Source organism: Tenrec ecaudatus, chromosome 9, assembly GCF_050624435.1.
Source record: "Tenrec ecaudatus isolate mTenEca1 chromosome 9, mTenEca1.hap1, whole genome shotgun sequence".
Lineage (NCBI taxonomy): Eukaryota > Metazoa > Chordata > Mammalia > Afrosoricida > Tenrecidae > Tenrec > Tenrec ecaudatus.
The window spans coordinates 6,160,485-6,181,962 of NC_134538.1; the positions used below are offsets into that span (position 1 = coordinate 6,160,485).

The 21,478-nt window shown below is 40.3% G+C and overlaps 1 protein-coding gene across 7 annotated transcripts in view; it reads right to left on the bottom strand.

The window, feature by feature from the left end:
* Positions 1 to 21,478, bottom strand: part of AKAP13 (A-kinase anchoring protein 13) — a 375,367-nt gene that overhangs the window by 228,974 nt on the left and 124,915 nt on the right. For all 7 annotated transcript variants that reach the window (XM_075557871.1, XM_075557872.1, XM_075557870.1 and 4 more), the window contains one exon: positions 8,147 to 8,294. In XM_075557871.1, the coding sequence (XP_075413986.1) occupies positions 8,147 to 8,294 (148 nt within the window). The remainder of the gene's footprint in view (positions 1 to 8,146; positions 8,295 to 21,478) is intronic.

Consider the following 21,478-nt stretch of genomic DNA (forward strand, 5'->3'; position numbering starts at 1 on the left):
CCTCACACCCCTGGTCCTGAAGGTATCATCCACCCTGGATTCCCTGTGTCTCCAGCTCCTATCTGCACCAGTGTACAACCTCTGTTCTATCTAGACTTGCAAGGTAGAATTGGATCATGGTAGTTGGGGGGAGGAAGCATTTAGGATCTGAGGGAAAGCTGTATTCTTCATCGGTGCTACATTGCACCCTGTTAAGTCCTCCGCTTAATTGCCTTCTGAGTTTATCCCTCAAGGTAATTTACAACAAAAATTTAAAAAATTAAGTATGGGGTGGGATCTGTGTCTCCAAATAAGAGAATTATATGAGCTCCTATCATTTTGCCAGTTGGATAGTCAGCGAGCTTAAGGAGCTTTGTCGAGGTTGCTTACCTTGAGAAGGTGACTCCGCCTTGAAGGGGGTCTCCCTCAGCCAAGGAGAGAAGAGAAGCACCTGACATAACAGCAGAGTGGCAGTTTCTATTAGCCACTTACATGCGCCTGTCCTTCTAGCCCAGAGAAAAGAACTTTCTGATACTTTAAGAAGAGCTCCCACAGCCTGGCTCCAGGACAAGCTTCTCAACTACTGAGGAGAGGAAGGAAGGAGTGGAAGAACAAAGAGGAACACAGCCGGGAACCTAGGTGGGGAACATAGCTTTAACTGCTAATGGTCCTCTGGAAAGCATTCGATATACACCTTCCTCAAGCTCACAGGTTCACGAGGCTGGGGCGCTCGCTGTCTAAAGCACCCGCACCATGGAGACGGAACAGCGCTATGGAGAAGCATCACTGTGGCAGCTTGGCCCACGGATCACTGCACTTCCTGCGGAGCTGAACGTGGAACACGTCTATCCCGGCCTTCTCTTTGCAGGAAGAAACCATCGGGACTTTGTTTCAGGAGCGATCCAAAAAAGGAACCTCCAAGTGGTTGCCGACCAAGGCCAGTTCCACAGAGATGTCAGCTTCAGAAAGCCTGTATCTGTTGTGGGTGGGAAAGCAAATAGCTCCTCCTATTTCAGTTTCACATAAGAACACTTGAGACCACAGTATCGTTGGCTTCACTTTGAGTGCTACAGCAGGATCAACTATTATTTTCAGTTCTCAGATCCACATTCTAATTAACATGAGACAGGATTCTTTACTGAAGTCTGTACCCAATGTCAGTTTTCGGTGAACTCACAGAAGACAGGAACTGTGTAGGTAACATACTTCAGCAGAGGGGAGAAACAGCAGGCACGGGACTCTCACGGGTGCAATTTTGGGAGAAGGACCCAATCTAGGCTAAAAAACTGGTTTGGTGTTTCTGAATCTTTTTGCCCTTCTAATATGGCTCCCTTTAGGAAGCCTTTTCAGATCATTTTTCTCTATCTATTCACCAGACCCACACTTTTAATACTATAAATCACTGTCACTTGAGTCTACTCCAATACACAGAGATTCTATAATGCAGAATAAAACTGTCCCACAGCAAATAACTCAAAGTGAGAGCAACAGTGGTTGTTCATCTGAGAGCATAACAATGACACTAACTGGCACGTGTAGAAACTGCAGAATCCATGTACATTTTGTCACACACACGCTACAAAAACAAAACAAAATGTAAAAGTACTTTCTGCAGCCTTCCTCAGGGGTGGCATTGCACCCATTGAGAACGCATGTTCCAGTATTAATGTTTGCGGCTGTTTCTTCTCATTTTGAGTTTTGCATTTTAGTGACGATAGGTCTACTTGAGGAGCACAGCGAAGGTAGTAGCCCATTGGACTGGAAACCACCAGGTCAGCAGTTTGAAACTACGAGCTACTCCTTGGGAGAGAGATGAGGTTTTCTACTCTTGTAGGGTTACCATCTTGGGGGATTGTACTCTGTCCTTTGGGGGTCTCTGTGAATCACAACTGACTAGATGGCAGTGAGTCTGATTTGTTTATCAGAGGTCTACTTACTAAATTCCAGGCTGTATGTACTAAATTTTAATAATCCCAAAAGATCTTCTGATCTTATTAAGTTTAGTTTTCTTTCTTTCCTTTTTAATAGATGAGGAGGCTTTTAAAAAGATGTGGAGAAATGGAATTGAAGGGTAGTGAGATTTTCCCACAAGTCTTTTGAAGCCCCTTTACACATGACAAACACACTTTATACAGTATCTCCCTTTTGATGAGTACAAATAAAAAGAAAACCACAAAAGAACAAAGTCCGGGAAGGTGGAGGGTAAAAGGGGTACAAAGGGGGAACCGAATACAAGGATGTACATATAACCTCCTCTCTGGAGTTCGGTCAACAGAAAAGTGGATGAAGGGAGACGTCGGACAGCATAAGATATGACAATAATGACTTGAAAACTATCAAGAGTTCATGAGGGAATGGGAAACGGGGAGGGAGGGGCAAAATGAGGAGCTGATGCCAGGGCTCAAGTGGAAAGCAGATGTTTTGAGATTGATGATGGCAACAAATGTGCAAATGTGCTTGACATAATGGCTGTATGCATGGATTATGATAAGCATCATACGAGCCCCCAATAAAATTATTTTTAAAAAAACAAAGTCAAATTTTGCGTCAATGTTTGCAGTTTTCCTGCCACACAAGAACCCTCGTTGTGAATTCTAAAAGCAAACAATAGACATTCTGAAAAGATTTTCTTTTTACAAGCCTGCACCAAAGCCTTTCATAGAAGCAGAATGCCGTCTCCACTAACATTCTGCCCTACTTTTCCTTTTGAAATCATCATTGCTTGGTCTAAATTCACATTTTCATTAATAGTCCTCTGAAGTAATCCTAAACTCAAAGTCCCCAAAATTATCTTGCAAGGATATTCAAATTGCTTTACATTGCTTCCCCATTCAATATGGGTCTTTTAATTTGTTTTGTTTCATATCTAAAGATAAAATATTGGTTAGTTAAAATTAAAGTAATATATTTTTACCAAAAAATGAAATTTTATTTTAACTTACCATAAAGGCAGCACATTTTGTTATTAAAAGTATTTCCATCTCAGTACATTTTATAACAAAATATATTATTGCAATATATCATCGATACTTTGAATATAATATCTTAATTTTAAAACATGCTTGTCTTTCTCTGGTATTAACACAAAACCAAAAACTCTCTGATACTGAATGACTCCAACACTTATCAATCCAACAGGACAGGCTGGAAATGCCCTGTGGGTTCCCAGGCTATCACTCGTCACGGGAAGAGAAAACCTCATCTTCCTTTGTGGAGGAGCTGATAGAGGTGAAAGCCTGGCCTTGTAGTCAGCGGTTCAACCCACCAGGGCTCCTTAATATAAAGACACCACCAGGCTCCTTAATATAAAGACAGCTGGGTTTCTTAAAGAGAAGATATTCTTTTCAAAGTCTTCAGAATAACTCATTTTTAAAAGAGTAAAATGTTCGCTGTCAATTATTCAAACAATTTTGGACTCTAATTCTCTACCTATTCCGTTCCCTAAGATGTCCCCCCTGGTAACACATTTCTTTTCTTTAAAAAAGGACGTTGGATCGTTTGTCTACAGCCTTTCAATAAGGCAAAATAAGATTATTAAGCCTTTACAGCTGATGAATTATTTTTAAAAGCACACTTTCTCATTAGAAACTAAGCAACAGAGTAAGAAAATACAAAAGGGAAAAAACAAGGTTTTAATCGCAATAGCTGAGGTCAAAGTGGTTTTGGGTTTTTTGTTTTATTTTTAAGTAGACTAATTTAGAAATGTCACATTTATGGCCTCTCCAAAACTAACAAGTTTCTAACATCTAGAAGTAGGTGTCTTTTGAAAGTCAATCATCTGGCTTTAGTAAAAACGACTATGTTACAAAACTTGACAGGGGAGCAGAGCAAGCAGGGAATTCAAAGGAAGCTCAGAGCCAGCAACAGCAAGAAACAGGACATTGACAGCAAGCACACAGCTCCTTCCTTTCCTCTCCCGAGCCAGCCGAACAGAGGAGGAACTGCAGAACGCAGGAGCACAAACTGTGCAGCGACCTCTCTGGACAATAGCTGCTGCACAAAGACTGCGTGCATTCACGCAGTACTGGGGAGGCATGAACCACCGCACAGACTTTTCACAGGGAACCTCACCCGATCTGACACTGCCCTCAGAGAGCAGACAGGAAATCTGAGGCTCAATCTAGCTGGGTCACCCATGCACATCACCAATGGTGGCTCCGGAAGTAAAACACAAACTTGTGCCTTCGACCAGTCAATTCAAGAAGCCAGAGCTACCATTTCAATTTCTTTACTTTCTTTTTAGAGTGTGTCTGCCTGTCTCTCTTCCTCTCTCAATATTTTTCTTAAAAAGTGAGTTCTGTAGGCTAGGATAAATTTTGATACACTGGGGATATTTTTCTATCTTTTACAGTGAACAAGCCAACAAACATCTTTCCTCTCCAAAGTTGACAGTTTAGTAGGAGGCAGGTCCAAGTGTCTCTGCCTGTCTGTCTGTCTGTCTGTCTGTCTGTCTGTCTGTCTCTCTCTCTCTCTCTCTCTCTCACACACACACACACACACACACACACACACACACACACACACACACACACGGGGGTACCTCACTACCATCAAGTCAATTCTGATCCATGGTGCCCCTACAGGGCATGGTTAAACTGCCCCCAGTGGGTTTCCAAGACTAACTCTACAGGAGTAGAAAGCCTCATCTTTCTCCTGAGGAGCAGCTGGTGATTTCAAACTGTTGACCTTGTGGTTCAGCAGCCCAATGCATAACTCACTAAACCTACAGTGTGTTAACGTAGCCCTGGTGGTGTGGGGGTAGGGACTGAGCTGTTAACCACAAGGCCGGAGGTAAAAACCCACCGGCCTCTTTGTAGGAGAAAGATGAAGCTGTCTATTCCTGTAGATATTTACAATCTGAAGGAGTGCCGTCCTACTCTGTCTATGGGGTCCTTATGAGTCAGTATTGACTCCCTAAGAGGGAGAAGGGTTAACAGTGTGCTTGCTGATGACAGGGCAGTGGTAACTGAGCAGGGCAGTGGTAGGAGTCCTGAGAAGCTGCAGCTGTACACTTCTGAAGGTGAAGCACAAAGGCCTCCCTACAGGAGGGCTCTGAGCAGACCTGAAGGAACAAGTACAATAGAAAAGCAGATTTAAGGCAGTTTAATTCTAGGCTTGAAAATTAACACCATGTGCAGATTAGGATATCAATCAATGGCACTGAATTATACATGTAGAAGTTGCTTAACTGGAGAATTTTGTAATATATATATATATATATATATATATATATATATATATATATATAAATCATTTTATTGGGAGCTCATACAACTCTTATCACAATCCATACATCCATCCATTGTGTCAAGCGCATTTGTACATTTGTTGCCATCATTATTCTCAAAACATTTGCTTTCTACTTGAGCCCTTAATATCAGCCTCCTCACTTTTCCCCCTCCCTCCTCACGCCCCCCTCCCTCATGAACCCTTGATAATTTATAAATTATTATTATTTTGTCATATCTTACACTGTCTGACATCTCCCTTCACCCACTTTTCTGTTTATTTTTGCCACAATTGAAAAATATAATTATAAAAATAATGAGTACAAGGAAGAAAATGTTCTAGATTTGACTGTGGTAATGATTGTCCAACAATTCTTGATATGATTCAACTATTGAATTGCATGGTATGGGGATGAAGTGCCAATAAAATAATTTTTTAATCAATATTATGATAAAGTAAGTAAAAATCAATTTAACATCCTTCCAAGTGACCCCATGTTTCTCTTTGCACATGTATTACTGAGGTAATCGACGTGATAGCAGCAAGAAAAGGCAGGGAAAGGGGGAGGCTAGTCGGTCAGGGACCTCCTTTGCTTCAACAGGTAACAGAGCTCCTACAGCACCAGCTAGGGGTCTCGCTGGTGACCTGGCCCAGCCTGCTTCAGGCTGACTTGTGAAAGTGCCGCCTGACATCCAGGATGCCTACACAGGAGGGTCTTTCATGAATGCTGACCCTTTGTCACCAGTGATGTGCATCGGCACTTGATTGAATGTGGGTGGTGTGCAGTGTAGCCAATGTAAAGGATAGGTGTTGAGCCCTGTAAGCATGACAGAGAACATGGCAAGAGGGTAAGAGAGCATGACTTAAGGGGAGCAAAGCAGATGTGTAACACATGAAGGAGAAGGCAGGTACTAGTCTGCCAGGTCCCAAGAAATGTGGCAGAGATGGATTTTGAGAACTAGGATCCAGTTAGAAGAAACCAGCACAATACAACTGCCATTCTAGGAGGTTGGCGTGAGCAGACTCTAAGTCCCAATGGAGACTCATCAGTGGGTACAGGCAGGAAAGAGGGGCAACAAGAGAGAGAGAGAGAGAGAGAGAGAGGTATCAGAGCCAAAGGCACAGGAAGAAATGGGAAGGAGAGGTCGTCTGTGAAAGGTTCTGTTGCAAACATTGAATTCCAGGCTATCATGAAAGTAGAGGGGATTTGTAAATTCAAGAACAGCAAATGCTCCTCATGTTAGGGGAAGTATCTTGCTGGTAAGTGTCTAAGCACCTTCCTGTCCACCCAAGAGAGGACAGCTATGACCCAGGGCCACATGCTCTTTAGATCTGTATTTTCTCCTTATATGTACTTACTTATATGTTGGGTATATGTAAGTATTTACATCCATATATGCACACACACACCTTTAAATCCTAAAGCCTTCCTAAATTTAGTTAGGAATATACTTATAAAAATGACTATTCTTCTATTAAGAGCCCAACGGGACTGGCTGCACCTGGTTGGACTGTTTCTAGTGCTCACTAGCACACAATACCTACTGAGCAATGGTGACAGAGGATGGCACCTGCTACCCAGAGTCAACCTCAAGTCCCAGACAGGCCTTTCTAACAAGATATACATCACAAGAAACAAGAGGACTGGGGCTTTACGTCACAAAGAAAGGTACCTACACTCTTTAGCAAAGCACTCAGGACCTATCCTGAATCCTTTTTAAATTTCTTACCCTTAAATCCTTTGGGAATAATATTCTTAGGAATTTCCCAGTAGGAAAATAAATACAGTTCCCAAATGTCTGAATCCCGTTCCCAGATGCTGTGTGCTTTTCAGGATTTGGTAGGTGCCAGGACAGTGAGCTAACTTACATAAAATAACACAGTAGTGAAAAACTAGCTGATACAATACCACCAAGACACGGCCTTGAAATACAACTGAACTCACTGCCACTGAGTTGATGCCGACTCAGTGACCCCATAAGGGAGGATAGAACTGCCCCATGGTCTTCTGAGACTGTCACTCTTTACAGGAATAGAAATTTTCGTCTTTCTCTAAGCGCTTCATAAAATGACAATTTTAAAAATATTATATCAACAAGGAAGAGTCAGTTTTATTGGAAAGCTTCAATAAGAATTAAGACCATTTTATTCTGTAAAGGAAACTAACTAAACTGTCAATTTTTGGTTACCTCCCTAAAATGGGAACCTTTTGTGTTTTGAAAAAATTGGTTAACTGTTAACTTGGATGAATAATCCATTAAGAAAAGAAAGCTCAAAAAAAAAAAAAAGAAAGAAAAGAAAGCCCATCCCCACACCCCAATCAATACCTTCAGATGTTGCTACAGACCAAGAGATAGTGATTATTTTATCTGAAGTTTCTGATGGACATGGTGAAGGTTTCCTAAGTAAACATATTCCTTTAATTCTGCTCAGTTTTAAAAAGCAAACACAACTTATAATTTGAATAAGTTCCCCTTTTATGAAAGATTTTGCAAGTCTTTCCTTCGCAGATACTGAGAAAACTGTTACTAATTGAGTCTTACCATATTAACCGGCCATCACTAAACTCATATTCAAATTTAAAGTCACAGCGCAGTAACCATATGAGAATCTTTATCTTCCATGTATGGTTTGATTATCTCCAAAATTTCTACCTTTTAATATTGTTGCTAATTGTTTTTACCTTTCTACTTAAAACATTATTTTATCTCCCATATTTCACGTGCAGTTCTGACTTTTGTTGAACAGCACTACATAAACAAAATCTAGTATCTGTGTACAGTATTTAAAATAATATGCCATCCTGTGTATTTACTCTACCTACCACAGTATACTGATGAACACAGGAAAAAGGTGTGCATAAACTATGCACAATTTTCTGAAATAGTGAGTTGTTTATTTTCTGCAAGGGAAGTAACGATACCACCCAAATACTTACCAGGAGCAATGGTTTCTAACGTATCAGAACTGAGCTTCCGAGTGCTGGTGCAATGATGAAGGGTAGAACCCGAAAATACTAAATAAAAAACTACATCATCTTCAACTTTGTCCTCTTCCGTGAGCAATACTGTAACAACACAATCACCCTGAAAGGAAAGGAAAAAAATGTTTATGTATATATATTTTTTGCAGTTTGCATTAGTGAGATTCCTTTTAGTTTAACTTTATGTAACATCAAATATAGGGGAAAACCATAAATATCTTTTAGCCTGTGTCCACATTTTAGTAGACTATACAAACGCTTCCTGAGTACTTCTGATAGGCTAAGTAGCACTCTAGGCATTAAAATAGAGACGAAGCAAAAACTGGACCACTGACCTCTTTAAGCTTATACTCTGGTGGCACTGTTAGATCAAAAAGTACTAAAATATAAAGTTAACATCCAATAGTTAATGATTAAAATAAGCAGATAAGTAGAAAATTCCAAAAACAAGGCAAGAAATGTAAGAGGTATGTTTAAAAGTCGTACCCTTACACTCAGAACCTTCTTTAATCCATGCATTCCTGCTGCAACAAAGATTTTCTAAATTCCAAATACAGCCACCCCCCACTACTTCCCTATTTTTAAAAAACCTAAAATGCACTGCCATGGAGTCGATCTGACTGACAGACCCCACAGGGTAGAGTCTAACTGCTCTCCAGAGTTTCTGGAATTATAAATCTCTACGGGAGTAGACAGCCTGCTGAACTTGCAGTTAGCAGCCCAGCATGTAAACAAACCAAGGAGACTCTCCAGCAGGCCTGATTAGAAATAGTATGGTGAAAAGTGAATAAGCTTGGGATCCACGTAAATCTGTGTTTAAACCCCACCAACAGAGGCGTTCCTTCTATCCAGTTTCCTCGACTCTGTAAGAGGAGATGATGCCTTACTTCTGTGCAGTGAACATATAAAAACTCCGACTCCAGTCAGCTCGGCCCATGGCAATGTCCTAGTCGATCCAGATGTAAGGCAGCTTTTCTTTATTTGAAATCATTTTATTGGGGGCTCACACAGCTTTTATCACAGTACATACAAACATACATACACTTTTTCAAGCACATTTGTTGCCATCATTTTCAAAACATTTTCTTTCTACTTGAGCCCTTGGTATCGCCTCATGAACCCTTGATAATTTATAAATTATTATTTTTCATGTCTTACACTGACCGATGTCTCCCTTTACCCACTTTTCTGTTGTCTGTCCCCCAGGTAGATCATTGTGACTGGTGCCCCCTCCCTCCCCCCACCTTCACCTTCTCCTGGTATTGCTACTCTCATTACTGGTCCAGAGGGGTTTATCTGTACTGGATTCCCAATGTTTCCAGCTGTTAAATCTGTACTGGTGTACACGCTCTGTTCTAGCCGGATTTATAAGGTAAAATTGGGACCATGATAGTAGAGGAGGGGGGTTCTTAAAGAACTGGAGGAGAGTTGTATGTTTCATCAGTGTTATACTGCACCCTGACTGGCTCATCTTTCCCTTCTGACCCTTCTGTAAGGGATGTCCAATTGTCTACTGATGGATGGGCTTTGGGTCTCCACTCTGTACTCCCCCTCATTCACACTGATAGGATTTTTTGTGCTGGGTCTTTGATGCCTGATACCTGATCTCACTGACACCTCAGACACACAGGATGGTGTGCTTCTTCCATGTGGACTTTGTTGCTTCTCAGCAAGATGGCCGCTTGTTTGTCTTCAAGCCTTTAAGACCCTAGATGCTATATCTCTTGATAGCCGTGCACCTCAGCTTTCTTCACCACGTTTGTTATGCACACATTTTTTGTCTTCAGCGATCATGTTGGGAAGATGAGCATCATGGAATGCCAGGTTATTAGAACAAAGCGTTCTTGTGTTGAGGGGGTACTTGAATAGCGGCCCAATGTCTGTCTGCTACCTCGATACTTAACATATATGTATATAGAATCTATTTCTCTATCATTATATATAAATATATTTACATATATGCATACCTGCATTTAGACCTCTATCAAAGCCCGTTGCCTCCTAGTTATTTCCTCTATTTCACAAGGCAGCTTTTCTAAGAACATGCGGACAACCTGACATCGCTCCTCTTCCTTACATACACACACCATCTCCCCCATCCATTGAAGCCAGACAAAAATATTACATCAAAAAATTTGCCCATGATTCCTTAACTATTTAGAAGTTGACACCTCTCTTCTTTGGCTGCAAATATCCTTGTCAGTTTATGTATATTGGGTTTTTTACATATATCATATCATTCCACAGTTCAATCATGTCTACCAGAGTTGTACATTTGCTACCACAGTTTCCAAACATTTCTTTTCGACATCGATTCCCCTTCCCCCACCTTCCCCCAAATTCCTTATTCTACTTTCTAGTTCTATAGGTTCATACTGTTCTGTTTTTAAACAAATGGCTAAATCAAGTATATTCTATGAAATAGTTTGAATTAACATTCTCCCAATCACTGTGTAATGTATTATAATCATAAACAGAATAGCAAAACATTAATGGCACTATAAAAAGTCCAACTTAAAGCCAAGTCAGAGGAAAGAATTCTCATTACTGAGGGCAGTTTTCTTTTGTTTCAGCAATAGTAAAACCCATAAGCGAATTATGCCACCTTGTGGCCATAACTGATTAAGCAGAAGATAGCATTTTACTGAATATTGAAAACCAAAGATCATGAAGTCAAACTAACCATTAAGTCTATGATCTGAAATACTCCAGATAGATTTTTAAAACATAAAGTTAAAATTATTCCCCAAATACCTGAGCGTATTTACATATTCTACATATGGAGAAGTGGTTATGCTTTGGGCTTCTAGCCACAAGGTCGGCAGTTAGAAACCACCAGTCTTTGTGTTGAAGAAAGACTAGGCTTTTTACTCCTGTAAAGAGTTATTGTGTCTGAAACTATAAACTGACAGGGGAGTTTCGCCCTGTCCTACCTATGCCAATGGAGTCGTCATGAATCGTTATCCACTTGATGACATGAGTTTAAGTTTTGAGAGCTTGAGATATTTCATCGAAGGGGGGAATGTGTAGAGGTTTCCTAAACTTCATTTAAAAAATTCCTTTTTCTTTCAATTAATTTATCTGACACATTCTTAAGCCCCCAAGACGGATCATGTAAGTAATATTTCCTATGACTGCAATGATCAGAACTGAGAAGTTACTCCACTGTACATACATGTTAGTTTGTTTATGCATCAATCTGTTGATGGACACTTGGGTTGTTTCTACCCTTTATCTATTGTGGCTAATACTACACTGAACATTGTTATAGAAATGTCTACAGTTCTGCCTAAGTCTCTTGGGTACATAACATATGCGGAGCAATGCAGTAATTTTATGTTTGACTTTTTGAGAAACCACCAAAATGTTTCCACTGCTGTTGCATCATTTTCCATGCCCATGAATGCACCAGCGTTCTCCACATCCTCAACAACTCTTGTTACTTTCTGTCTGTCTGACAGTAACCACTGAAGTGGGTGTGAAGTGGTATCTCACTGTGGTTTTCATTTCCATTTCTCTAATGACGAATCAAATCTACCAAGAATTCAAATGGCTCGAGGCACTAAACAAAGCCGCAGCAAAAGATCTCTTTCAAATGTTGAAGAGCACTCTGAGCACTAAGATGTGTCCGACACAATTCAGTTTTTCAATCACTTCAGACACGCATAGTACGTGTGAAGGGTGGACAAAGAATAAAGAGGATCTTAAAGAACTGGTCATTTGAATTATGGTGTGGGCAAAGAATATTGACTGTACCACGGACTTCTAGAAGAACAACCAAGGCTGTCTTGGAAGAAGTACAGTCAGCATCTTCCCTAGAAGAGAAAATCACAAGACTTGGTCTCAGGGAGGGAAGGACATCATGTTTGGTGAATTAGCTGGACAGCAAAAAAGAGAACCGTCCTCAATGAGGTGGACTGACTGACACTGGATGCAACAAAGGGTCCGTGCTGTTGTTAGGGGGCAATGAGTGTTAGGAACGACTGAGAGTAAGGATGAGGTGAGTATTTTGTCTGTTGTACACAGGTTGCTATGTCGGTTGGAATCGACAGGATGACCCCTAACAATGACAACTAATGACATCTCATGTTCTTTATTGGCCATTTGTATGTATCCTCTCTATAGAACTATTCTTTATCCGTTTCTAAGTCTTTTTGAGTTGCACAGTTCCTTATGTATCCTGGATATCAAACCTTTATCAGAAACGTAATTCCCAAATATTTTCTATTTCATTAACTTCATGAATGAAAAGACCTTTAAGGCGTAGTTTTTAATGAACATCCATTTACCTATTTTGCCTTTTGCTGCTCATGCTTTGAATGGCATATATCAGAATACATTGTCAAAATCAAGGGACTGCAGATTTACACTTACGTTAGTTCTTGTATTTATCACTGACTCATTTGGGGCTATTTTCATATATAGTTTAAGGTATGAAGTCCAACTTCACTCTCGTTATCTGGAGATCCAATTTCCCCACCTCGGTCGGTAGGAGAAAAAGCACTATCTCCCCCACTGAATAGATTTGGCCCTCTTTTAGAAAATCAACTCTCTCTGTATGAAAGAGTCTATTTCTGAACTTCAATTCTGTTCCATTTTTCTGTTTGGTTATCCTTACAGCAGTATGACATTGTTTTGGTTACTCTAACTTGATATATTATGCTTTTAAATTAGGAAGCAAGAGTTCTACTACTTTATTTTTTCCTACGATTGTTTTAGTTTTGGGGGCCCCACGCCATCCCTCATGAAATTTCTTTTCTGCAAAATGAAAATGCTGTTGGGATTTTGATAAGGATTCTGTTGATGCTTTGATGGTATAGCGGATAAGACACTAAGTTACAAATGATCAACAGCTTAAAGCCACCAGCTGTTCTGTGGGATACAGATGAGGCTGTCTATTCCTATAAAAATTTAACCTCTTAGAAACCCAAATAAGCAGTGCTCCTCTCTCCTATAGGGTCGGTGTAAGTTGAAATTGATATAATGACAGTGCGTTTGGCTTAGTTTAGGTGGTATGAGGAAGAGTTCTGAGGAAGAGGAGTCAAGATAACATCCAGGAGGAATCACCTTCCCAGTGATCCAGTTGTTAGACCGGAAAGTTAGGAGGCATGGGAAGCAAGCCCGAAGAGAAAACAACTGGACCAACAGTTATGGAGGGACGTTGGGGGAGAAGGTGGTGAGGGGAGGGAGCGGTGAGCAAGCAACAGCATAGACAGGGCAACTAGGGAATTAAAATAAACAACAAGGGGGACACGGAGATCCTGGGGTGTTGAAGCAACAACAATCTAGCTGAGAGGCAAAAGAAGAGTGAGCATGATGGTGGGACAGGAGGAAGGTAAAAGGAAACAGGAGAAGCATTATCCATAGGAAACAAATCTATGAATAGAGGTATAAACATAGGTGTGTACATATTAAATATATTAATTCATAAAAACCGCCTATGTGCATTATTTATTCAGCAATACATAGAGGTAGTGGACAGACTTGGGCCTCTGCTCAAGCCCTCCCTCAATGCAAGAACACTTTGTTCTAACAACGTAGCATTCTGTGATGCTCACCTTCCTGACACAATCCTGAAGATAAAATTGGTGCACAGGCATATGTGGTGAGTAAAGCTAAAAGTACCGCTATCAAAAGTTATAGTGTCTGGGGTCTTAAAGGCTTGAAGTTAAACAAGTAGCAGAGAAGCAACAAGCCCACATGGAAGAAGCATACCAGCCTGTGCAATCATAAGGTGTCAACAGGATTGGGTAACAGCAATCAGAAGACCCAAAACAAACAAACATTGTTGAGGAGTGGGTTCAGAGCAGAGACCCAAAACCCATCTGTAAAACAGCCCCTCACAAGATGGTCACAAAGGACACATTGTAGCACTGATGAAACACACAACATTCCTCTGGTTCCTTGAGGCTTCCTCATCCCCCCACTATCCTGACCCCAGTCCTGCCTTTCACTTCAGGTTCAACCAGAGCATATCCACTGGTACAGATAAGAGCTCAGGGCACACAGAATTCAGGTCAGACAAACCCCTCAGGTACAGAAATGGGATAGTGGTACCAAGAGGGTAGGGGGACGGGGGGAGGGGGGTAAGAAGGGGGAACCCTTGGCAATGAATGACACATAACCACCCCTCCCACCCCAGGGGGACGGACACAACAGAAACCCTAGGGGAAGGAAGACAGGGTTGGTATTAATCTATGAAAATAATAACTTATACTTTATCATGGGGTCATGAGGGTGGGAGGGGGAGGGGGAACGAGGGCTCAAAGAGGATGTAAATGTTTATAAAATAATGACAACATAGGTACAAATGTGCTTGATACAACTGATGTATGGATTGTTATAAGAGCTGTAAGAGCCGCCAATAAAATTATCTTTTAAAATAAATAAATTAATGGCTTTGAGCCAAGCCCCACCCTAAAAAAAAGTTTTAACTCTTCCAATCTATGAATACAGGGTATCATTTCATTTATTCAGGTCTTTTTAAATTTCTTCCAGCTATGGTCAATATTTTTCAGTGTACAAGTCTTTTGCATCCCTGGTTAAGTTTATTCCTAAGTATGTCATGCTTGTAGAAAAATGAAATAATTTTGGTTTTTTTTCCCCCAGATTCTTTCTTTTCACTGTTAAATAGAAACACTATTGGCATTTGTGTGTTAGCTTAACTTGTACCTTGTGACTTTGTGAATTATGTATTAGCAATAAGAGCCTTCTTGTGGAAACCTTAGGATTTTTTTTTAAAGTACCGTGTCCTTCTGTGAATAGAGATAGTTTTATTTCTTCATTTGTAATTTAGATACCTTTTTCCCCTGGCCTGAAAGTTGTCACTAGAACTTCCATTACAATATTCAGTAAACCAAAAACAAAACCCAATGCTATAAAGTCCATCCATATTCATAGTGACCCCCATATAGGGTTTCTGAGGCTGTAAATCTTTCCAAAACAGGTAATTTCCTCTCTGTCCCACAGAGCGTCTAAGTGGGGCTGAACCACCAACCTTGCTGTTGCAGCAGTCCAAAGCTTACCTAAGGCATCTGCGGCTCCTTATATTATGTAATAAAGTCACTGCCATTGAGTCCGCTCAAACTCATAGAGACACTAAAGGCACAGAAGTGCCCTTTTGGTTTTCAAAGGCTACAAATGTGTACAGGAGCAGAAAGCCTCATCTTTCTCCCACAGAGTGGCTAATGGGTTCAAACTGCTGACCTTGTGGTTAGCAGCCCAACATGTAACATACTGTACCACCAGGGCTCCTCACATATTCAAGAGCAGTGATAAAAGCATCTTTATCTTGTTCCTTACCTTGGGCATTTTCCAATAAAGGTCCTTTTTTGTTTTAATTTTTTGTTGGTTTGTTTGTTTTTAAATCATTTTATTGGGGGCTCGTACTATTCATCACATCCATACATATATCCACACTGCCAAGCACATTTATGCATTAGTTGCCAACTCATAACATTTGCTTTCTACTTGAGCCCTTGGTACCGCCCCCCCTCCTCCCTCAGGAACCCTTGATAATTGATAAATTATTATTATTTTGTCGTGTTTTACACTATCCAATGTATCCTTTCACCCATTTTTCAGTTGTCTGTCACCCAGGGAGGGGGTTATATGTAGAACCTTGGAATCGGTTCCCCCTTTCTACCCCACCTTCCCTCCACCCTTTCAGTATCAACACTCTCAACACTGAAAATATAGGGATCATCTGTCCTGGATTCCCTGTGTTTCCAGTTCCTATCTGTACCAGTGTACATCCTCTGGTCTAGCCAGATTTGTAAGGTGTAAATAGGACCATGATAGTGGGGAGGGGGGAGGAGGGAAAAGGAAGCAGTTAAGAACTAGAAGAAAGTTGAAAGATGTTTCATCAGTGCTACACTGCACCCTGACTGGTTCATGTCTCCTCCCCGTGACTCTTCTGTAAGGGGATGTCCAGTTGCCTACAGATGGGCTTTGGGTCCCCACTTCGCACTCTCCCTCATTCACAGTATGATTTTTTGTTCTTTGATGTCTGATACTTAATGGTGAAATTTTCCTCTTCTATCCCTACTTTGGTGATACTTTTATCAGTGAAAGATACTAGATTTTTTATATGCCTCTTTCACAATCAAGATGTGCCCCCGCCCCTTCAATCATGCCATCATTCTGTTAATGAAGTAACATTCCTATAATTTTTCTTACGTTGAACTACCCTTGAACCCTTGGGGTAAATCCCGTTTGCTCAGTCTATAATTATTTGAAAATGCCATCAGATGTGGTTTGCTAGCATTTCATGAGAATTTTTACACCATCTTTACAAAGGGCATTGGTCTGTAGTTTTGTTCACTATGTTATTTTTATCTGACTTTGGCATCAGGGTAAAGCCGGCATCAGAGTGAATTATGAAGTGCTTCCCTTCTCTTCAATTTTTGGAAGAGATTGAACAAGATTGGTAATCACTCTTTAAATGTCTGTTTGGTAGACTTTACTTTTTAAGTCATCTGCACCTGGCCTTTCCTTTACAGTAAAGATTGTTGAAAAGGTTTTTATTGGGTCAATTTAGATAGTTTGCATGTTTCCAATAATGTTTTCTGGGAAATATTTTTTCACAGATTAAATACTTTTTAACACTAGAACGAGTATTGGTGGTGCAGTGGTTAAGCAGGTGGCTGCTGACCTAAAGGACCAGTAGCAGTCTGCTTCTGTAAAGATTTATAGCTTTGGAGATGCTGTGGGCAGTTCAACGCTGTCCTACAGTGTTTGTCATGAGTAACAATCAATTAGACAGCAGAGGTTAGTATTTTGAGTTAGGCAGGAAAATATTATATCTCTTTTTGCAACATGAATCATAACCAGTTATAATATCTACAGCATAAATTAGAAGAGTCTATATCTTAAGTCACTGAAACATCAGCATACCTGGGGAAAAGTTTCAGATGACTATTCAAAAGATCAGTCTCTGGAACACAGTTAGCAAACTCTACTCACAACTCGTGAGCTGAGAAATGTTTATATACTTTTAGATGCTTGGATAAAAAAAATTAAAAGGATATTTCATAATTCATGAAAGTTACATAAACTGCAAATTTCAATGAAGTTTTTACAGGAACAAAACCAATAAATTCAATTGTACACCACCAATGGCTTTCACACAAGATAGATGGCAGTGTTGAACAGTTGATATTAAGACTATATAGCCTATAACCCTAAATGTATCTATAACCCTAAAATAGCTGCACTCTTTTTAGTAGTCCGTTTGGCACTTAATCTACATACTATATAATTCAGTGGTTTAAATATATTAAAGAGTTTGGCGATCGTTACCACAATCAATTTCACAAAACTTTCTTCATTCTTATGCCCATTATTAGCTTCACATTTTCCCCAAACCTCCCTGCAATAAACTTCAGGAACTATTCATCTACAAAGCAGTACCCCCCCACCACCACCCCCCAAAAAAGTAGGCATTGCACTGGGCAGAGCAGAGCTTTTGTGGTATGAAGTTTTCCAGCAGTCGAGCATCAAGCCCCTTGCTCTGAATTAGGGCACCCATTAACATCACCTGGGAAGGTTCTCTCTGGTCACAGTGAAATTTTTTTTGTAAAAGCAGCTTCGACAACACTATGGGAAAAACTCAAGTGTACAAGTGGTTTTCTAGTTTCACAAAAGGTGAGATGGCGATGCAGGACAAACCTTGTTCTGGACATTCATCAACTTCCTAAAGGGACGAAAATATCACCTTGTAGTGCATTTGAAGTTCATTCTACCAGGTGAGACTGTTCATCAATCTTTCTATTTAGAGGTTCTGAAAAGATATGGTAACTGTGTGACAAAAAAGGCCTGATTTGTGGCACCTGCTCACACAGCCATCTCAATGCACCAGTTTTTGACAAAAAGCAGCATGCCTCTCTTGCCCAACGCACTTTTATTCACCTGACCTCGTTCCATATGATTTCTTTTTGTTTCCACGAATGAAGAGGGACTTTAATTTTTCATAATTAATGTATAAAAGTGGTATTTAGTTATTAATTTGGTTTGCATTTCACCAGTTACTAATGAGACTAATAGTTTTCATATTAGCCATTGGTATTTCTTTTCCTGTGACTTCCTGAGATACACACTTCTCTGTTTTTGTCTGATCAGTTGTTTTCTCCTCTCAAGTACTCCAGGAAGTATGGCTGAGAAAGTGTAACATTTACTGAATACCTACCCTGATGATAAAGAGCCCTCCTAGTACTGTGGGTAAAGCATTTCTACTAACAGCAAAGTTGGCAGTTCAAATGCTCCAGCGCCCCAAGAGACAAAGATGAGGCTGTGTCTCCTATAAAGATTTACAGTCTTGGAAACCCTACGGAATAATTCTTCTCTGTCCTATAAAAGGTCACTATGAGTTGGAATCAACTGATAGCAGTGATTTTGGTTTTTGGTCCTAGTGATAGCAGAGTTTTCAACGGTAATAATGGTTTCAGTTCTCCCCATCTTTGGCAGCTTCCTGGCAAATAAACTTGAAGAGATCCATATCCATGCCGATTCCAAGGAAAATTGTCAATTTCTTGGCATATACTGGTTAGTACTTAAAGCATCACATCAATGTTTTGAAACATTCAATAGGCATTGTGTTTTTTGGGGGGGGTTTATTTGCAAATGCCATCAAATTCAGCTTAGATTTCTTTTCTGTACATACTAATCATATGCTACCTCTTGAAATGGTTGAATGTCAAACAATTGTTAAAGAGAGGACATTGAAGCATTTAATGATGAAGATCAATGTTGAAGATCAGTATGGATAACACTGAAGCATAAACAAAAATTTTCACAACTGGGCTATACGCAACATCACAATAAATGGAGAAAAGATTGAAGATTTAATTTTACTTGGATTCATAATCAAAGCTCATGGAAGCAGCAGTCAAGAAATCAAATGGCATAATGCATTGAGTACATAAGGTATCTCTAAAGTGTGAAAGAGTAAAGGTGCCACACTGATCCAAGCCATGCTATTTCCAACTGCTTTCTATGCACATAAAAACTGGACAATGAATAAGGAAACCAGAGAAGAATGTATGTGTTTGAATTATAGTGTTAGTAAAGATTATTTCAAGTACCAAGGACTGCCAGAAGGACAAGCAAACCTCTTGGATTAAGTACAGCCTTAGAATCAAAAGTGATAATAGGACTTCATTTCATGTACTTTGGACATGTTATTAGGAAAAGGTGTGAACGATGGGGAGTACGGCGTGGAGACCCAAAGCCCATCTGTAGGCAATTAGACATCCCCTTACGAAAGGGTGGCAGGAAGGAGATGAGCCAGTTAGGGTGCACTGTAGCAACGATGAAACATACAACTTTCCTCTAGTTCCTAAGTGTTTCCTTCCCAGCCACTATCATGATCCCAATTCCACCTTACAAATCTGGCTAGATCAGAGGATGTACACTGGTACAGATAGGAACTGGAAACATAGGGAATCCCGGGTGGATGATCCCTTCAGGATCAGTTGTGAGAATGGTGGTACCAGGAGGGTAGAGGGAGGGTGAGTTGGAAAGGAGGAACTGGTTACAAGGATCTACATGTGACTTCCTCCCTGGGGGACGGACAAAAGAAAAGTGGGTGATGGGAGACGTCGGACAGTACAAGATATGACAAAATAATAATTTATAAATTATCTAAGGTTGAGGGAGGGGGGAGCAGGAAGTGAGGGGGAAAATGAAGACCTGATGCCAGGGGATTAAGTGGAGAGCAATGTTTTGAGAATGATGAGGGCAATGAATGCACACATGTGCTTTATACAATTGATATATATATGGATTGTTATAAGAGTTGCATGAGCTCCTAGTAAAATGATTTTTTTTAAAAAAGGAAAAGGCATCATGATTGATAAAATAGAGGTTCAGTGAAAAAGAGAAAGACCTAAAGGCTTGAAGATAAACAAGCAGCCATCTAGGTAGACGTGGGTGAAGAGAGACAGCAGTTGGTGTAAGATATGAAAAAAATTATAAATTATCAAGGGTTCATGGAGGAGGGAGATGAGCTGATACCAAGGCTCAAGTAGAAAGAAAATGTTTTGAAAATGATGATGGCAACAAGTACATGTACAAATGTGCTTGATACTATGGATGGATGGATGGATGATTAGAACTGTTAGAGCCCCTATAAAATGATTTCTTACAAACCTTATAATCAGTTAGCTCTCAATAAAGAGGACTGCTCTTAAGAGAAAGACCTTCACCCATAGAAATTGACACCGTAGCTGCAATAAAGGGTGCAAACAGAACAATTTTACAGGTGGCCAAAGAACACGCAGCAGTATGTCATTCTAGATGCATCATTTCCAGCCCAAAGGCACCTAACAACAGCGGACACCGGCAACAGTCTTTATTAAAAGCATGGCTGTGTTTCATGAAAGGGACAGGGCAACACCAGCCACCGTGCTCCAGGATGGCTGTGGTTTAATAAAATTTTATTTTTTAAAAAAAAAACAGCCTGTGGGGCAAATTTGACTAAAGCCATAATGTATAAGCCCTGGTGAAGCAAGATGGGGTTTAAATATAAAGAGTTACAGTCTCAGAAACCCACAGGGGCAGTTCTACCCTGTCCTACAGGGTCGCTATGAGTCAAGTCAGTGTCAGCGACTTTGTTTGTTCGTTGGCAGTGGAATGAAAGTGCCCTGGTGGCCTATCAGGTAAGCAATTCACTGGAAACTACAAGGTCAGTGGCACAAAACCACTGACCACTCCTGTAAAGATTTATGTCTTGGAAACCCTATATGGGGATGCTGTGATTCAGAATCAACTTGATGGTAGTGGGTTTGGGTGTTGGGTTGGTAGAATAGTGGGTTAAACATTGGGCTGCTAATCAAAAGGTTGGTGGTTTGAACCCACCCAACAGTTTGCTTGTAGGAAGGTTTGCCACCCTCAGAAATGCTTCTCTGTCCTCCTGGGTCACTATGAGTCAGGATCATTCCATGGTGCTGAATTGTTTACAGGAACTTTTAAAAGTACTATATATCTTGCTAATTCAATGAAGGCTGTAATACTTTTCCCAGAAATAAAGGAAGATATACACATAAAACAATTTTTATGCATCGACTCGATGGCAGTAAGTTTGGTTTCTGTTTGTGTGTTTTTGGTTTTCCACACAAGAGAATAACAGGAATAAGACTAAGAATTCCTGGTCTGGCTGAAGAACCTCATGACAGTTTAGTTGTAGTGAGTGACATCACAAGGACTATGAACAAAACCATCTCAACAGGGTTTTGACACGAGAAGAGATAAAAGGAAGAACTAAACTCAGCCAGAGAAAGACATGAAAGG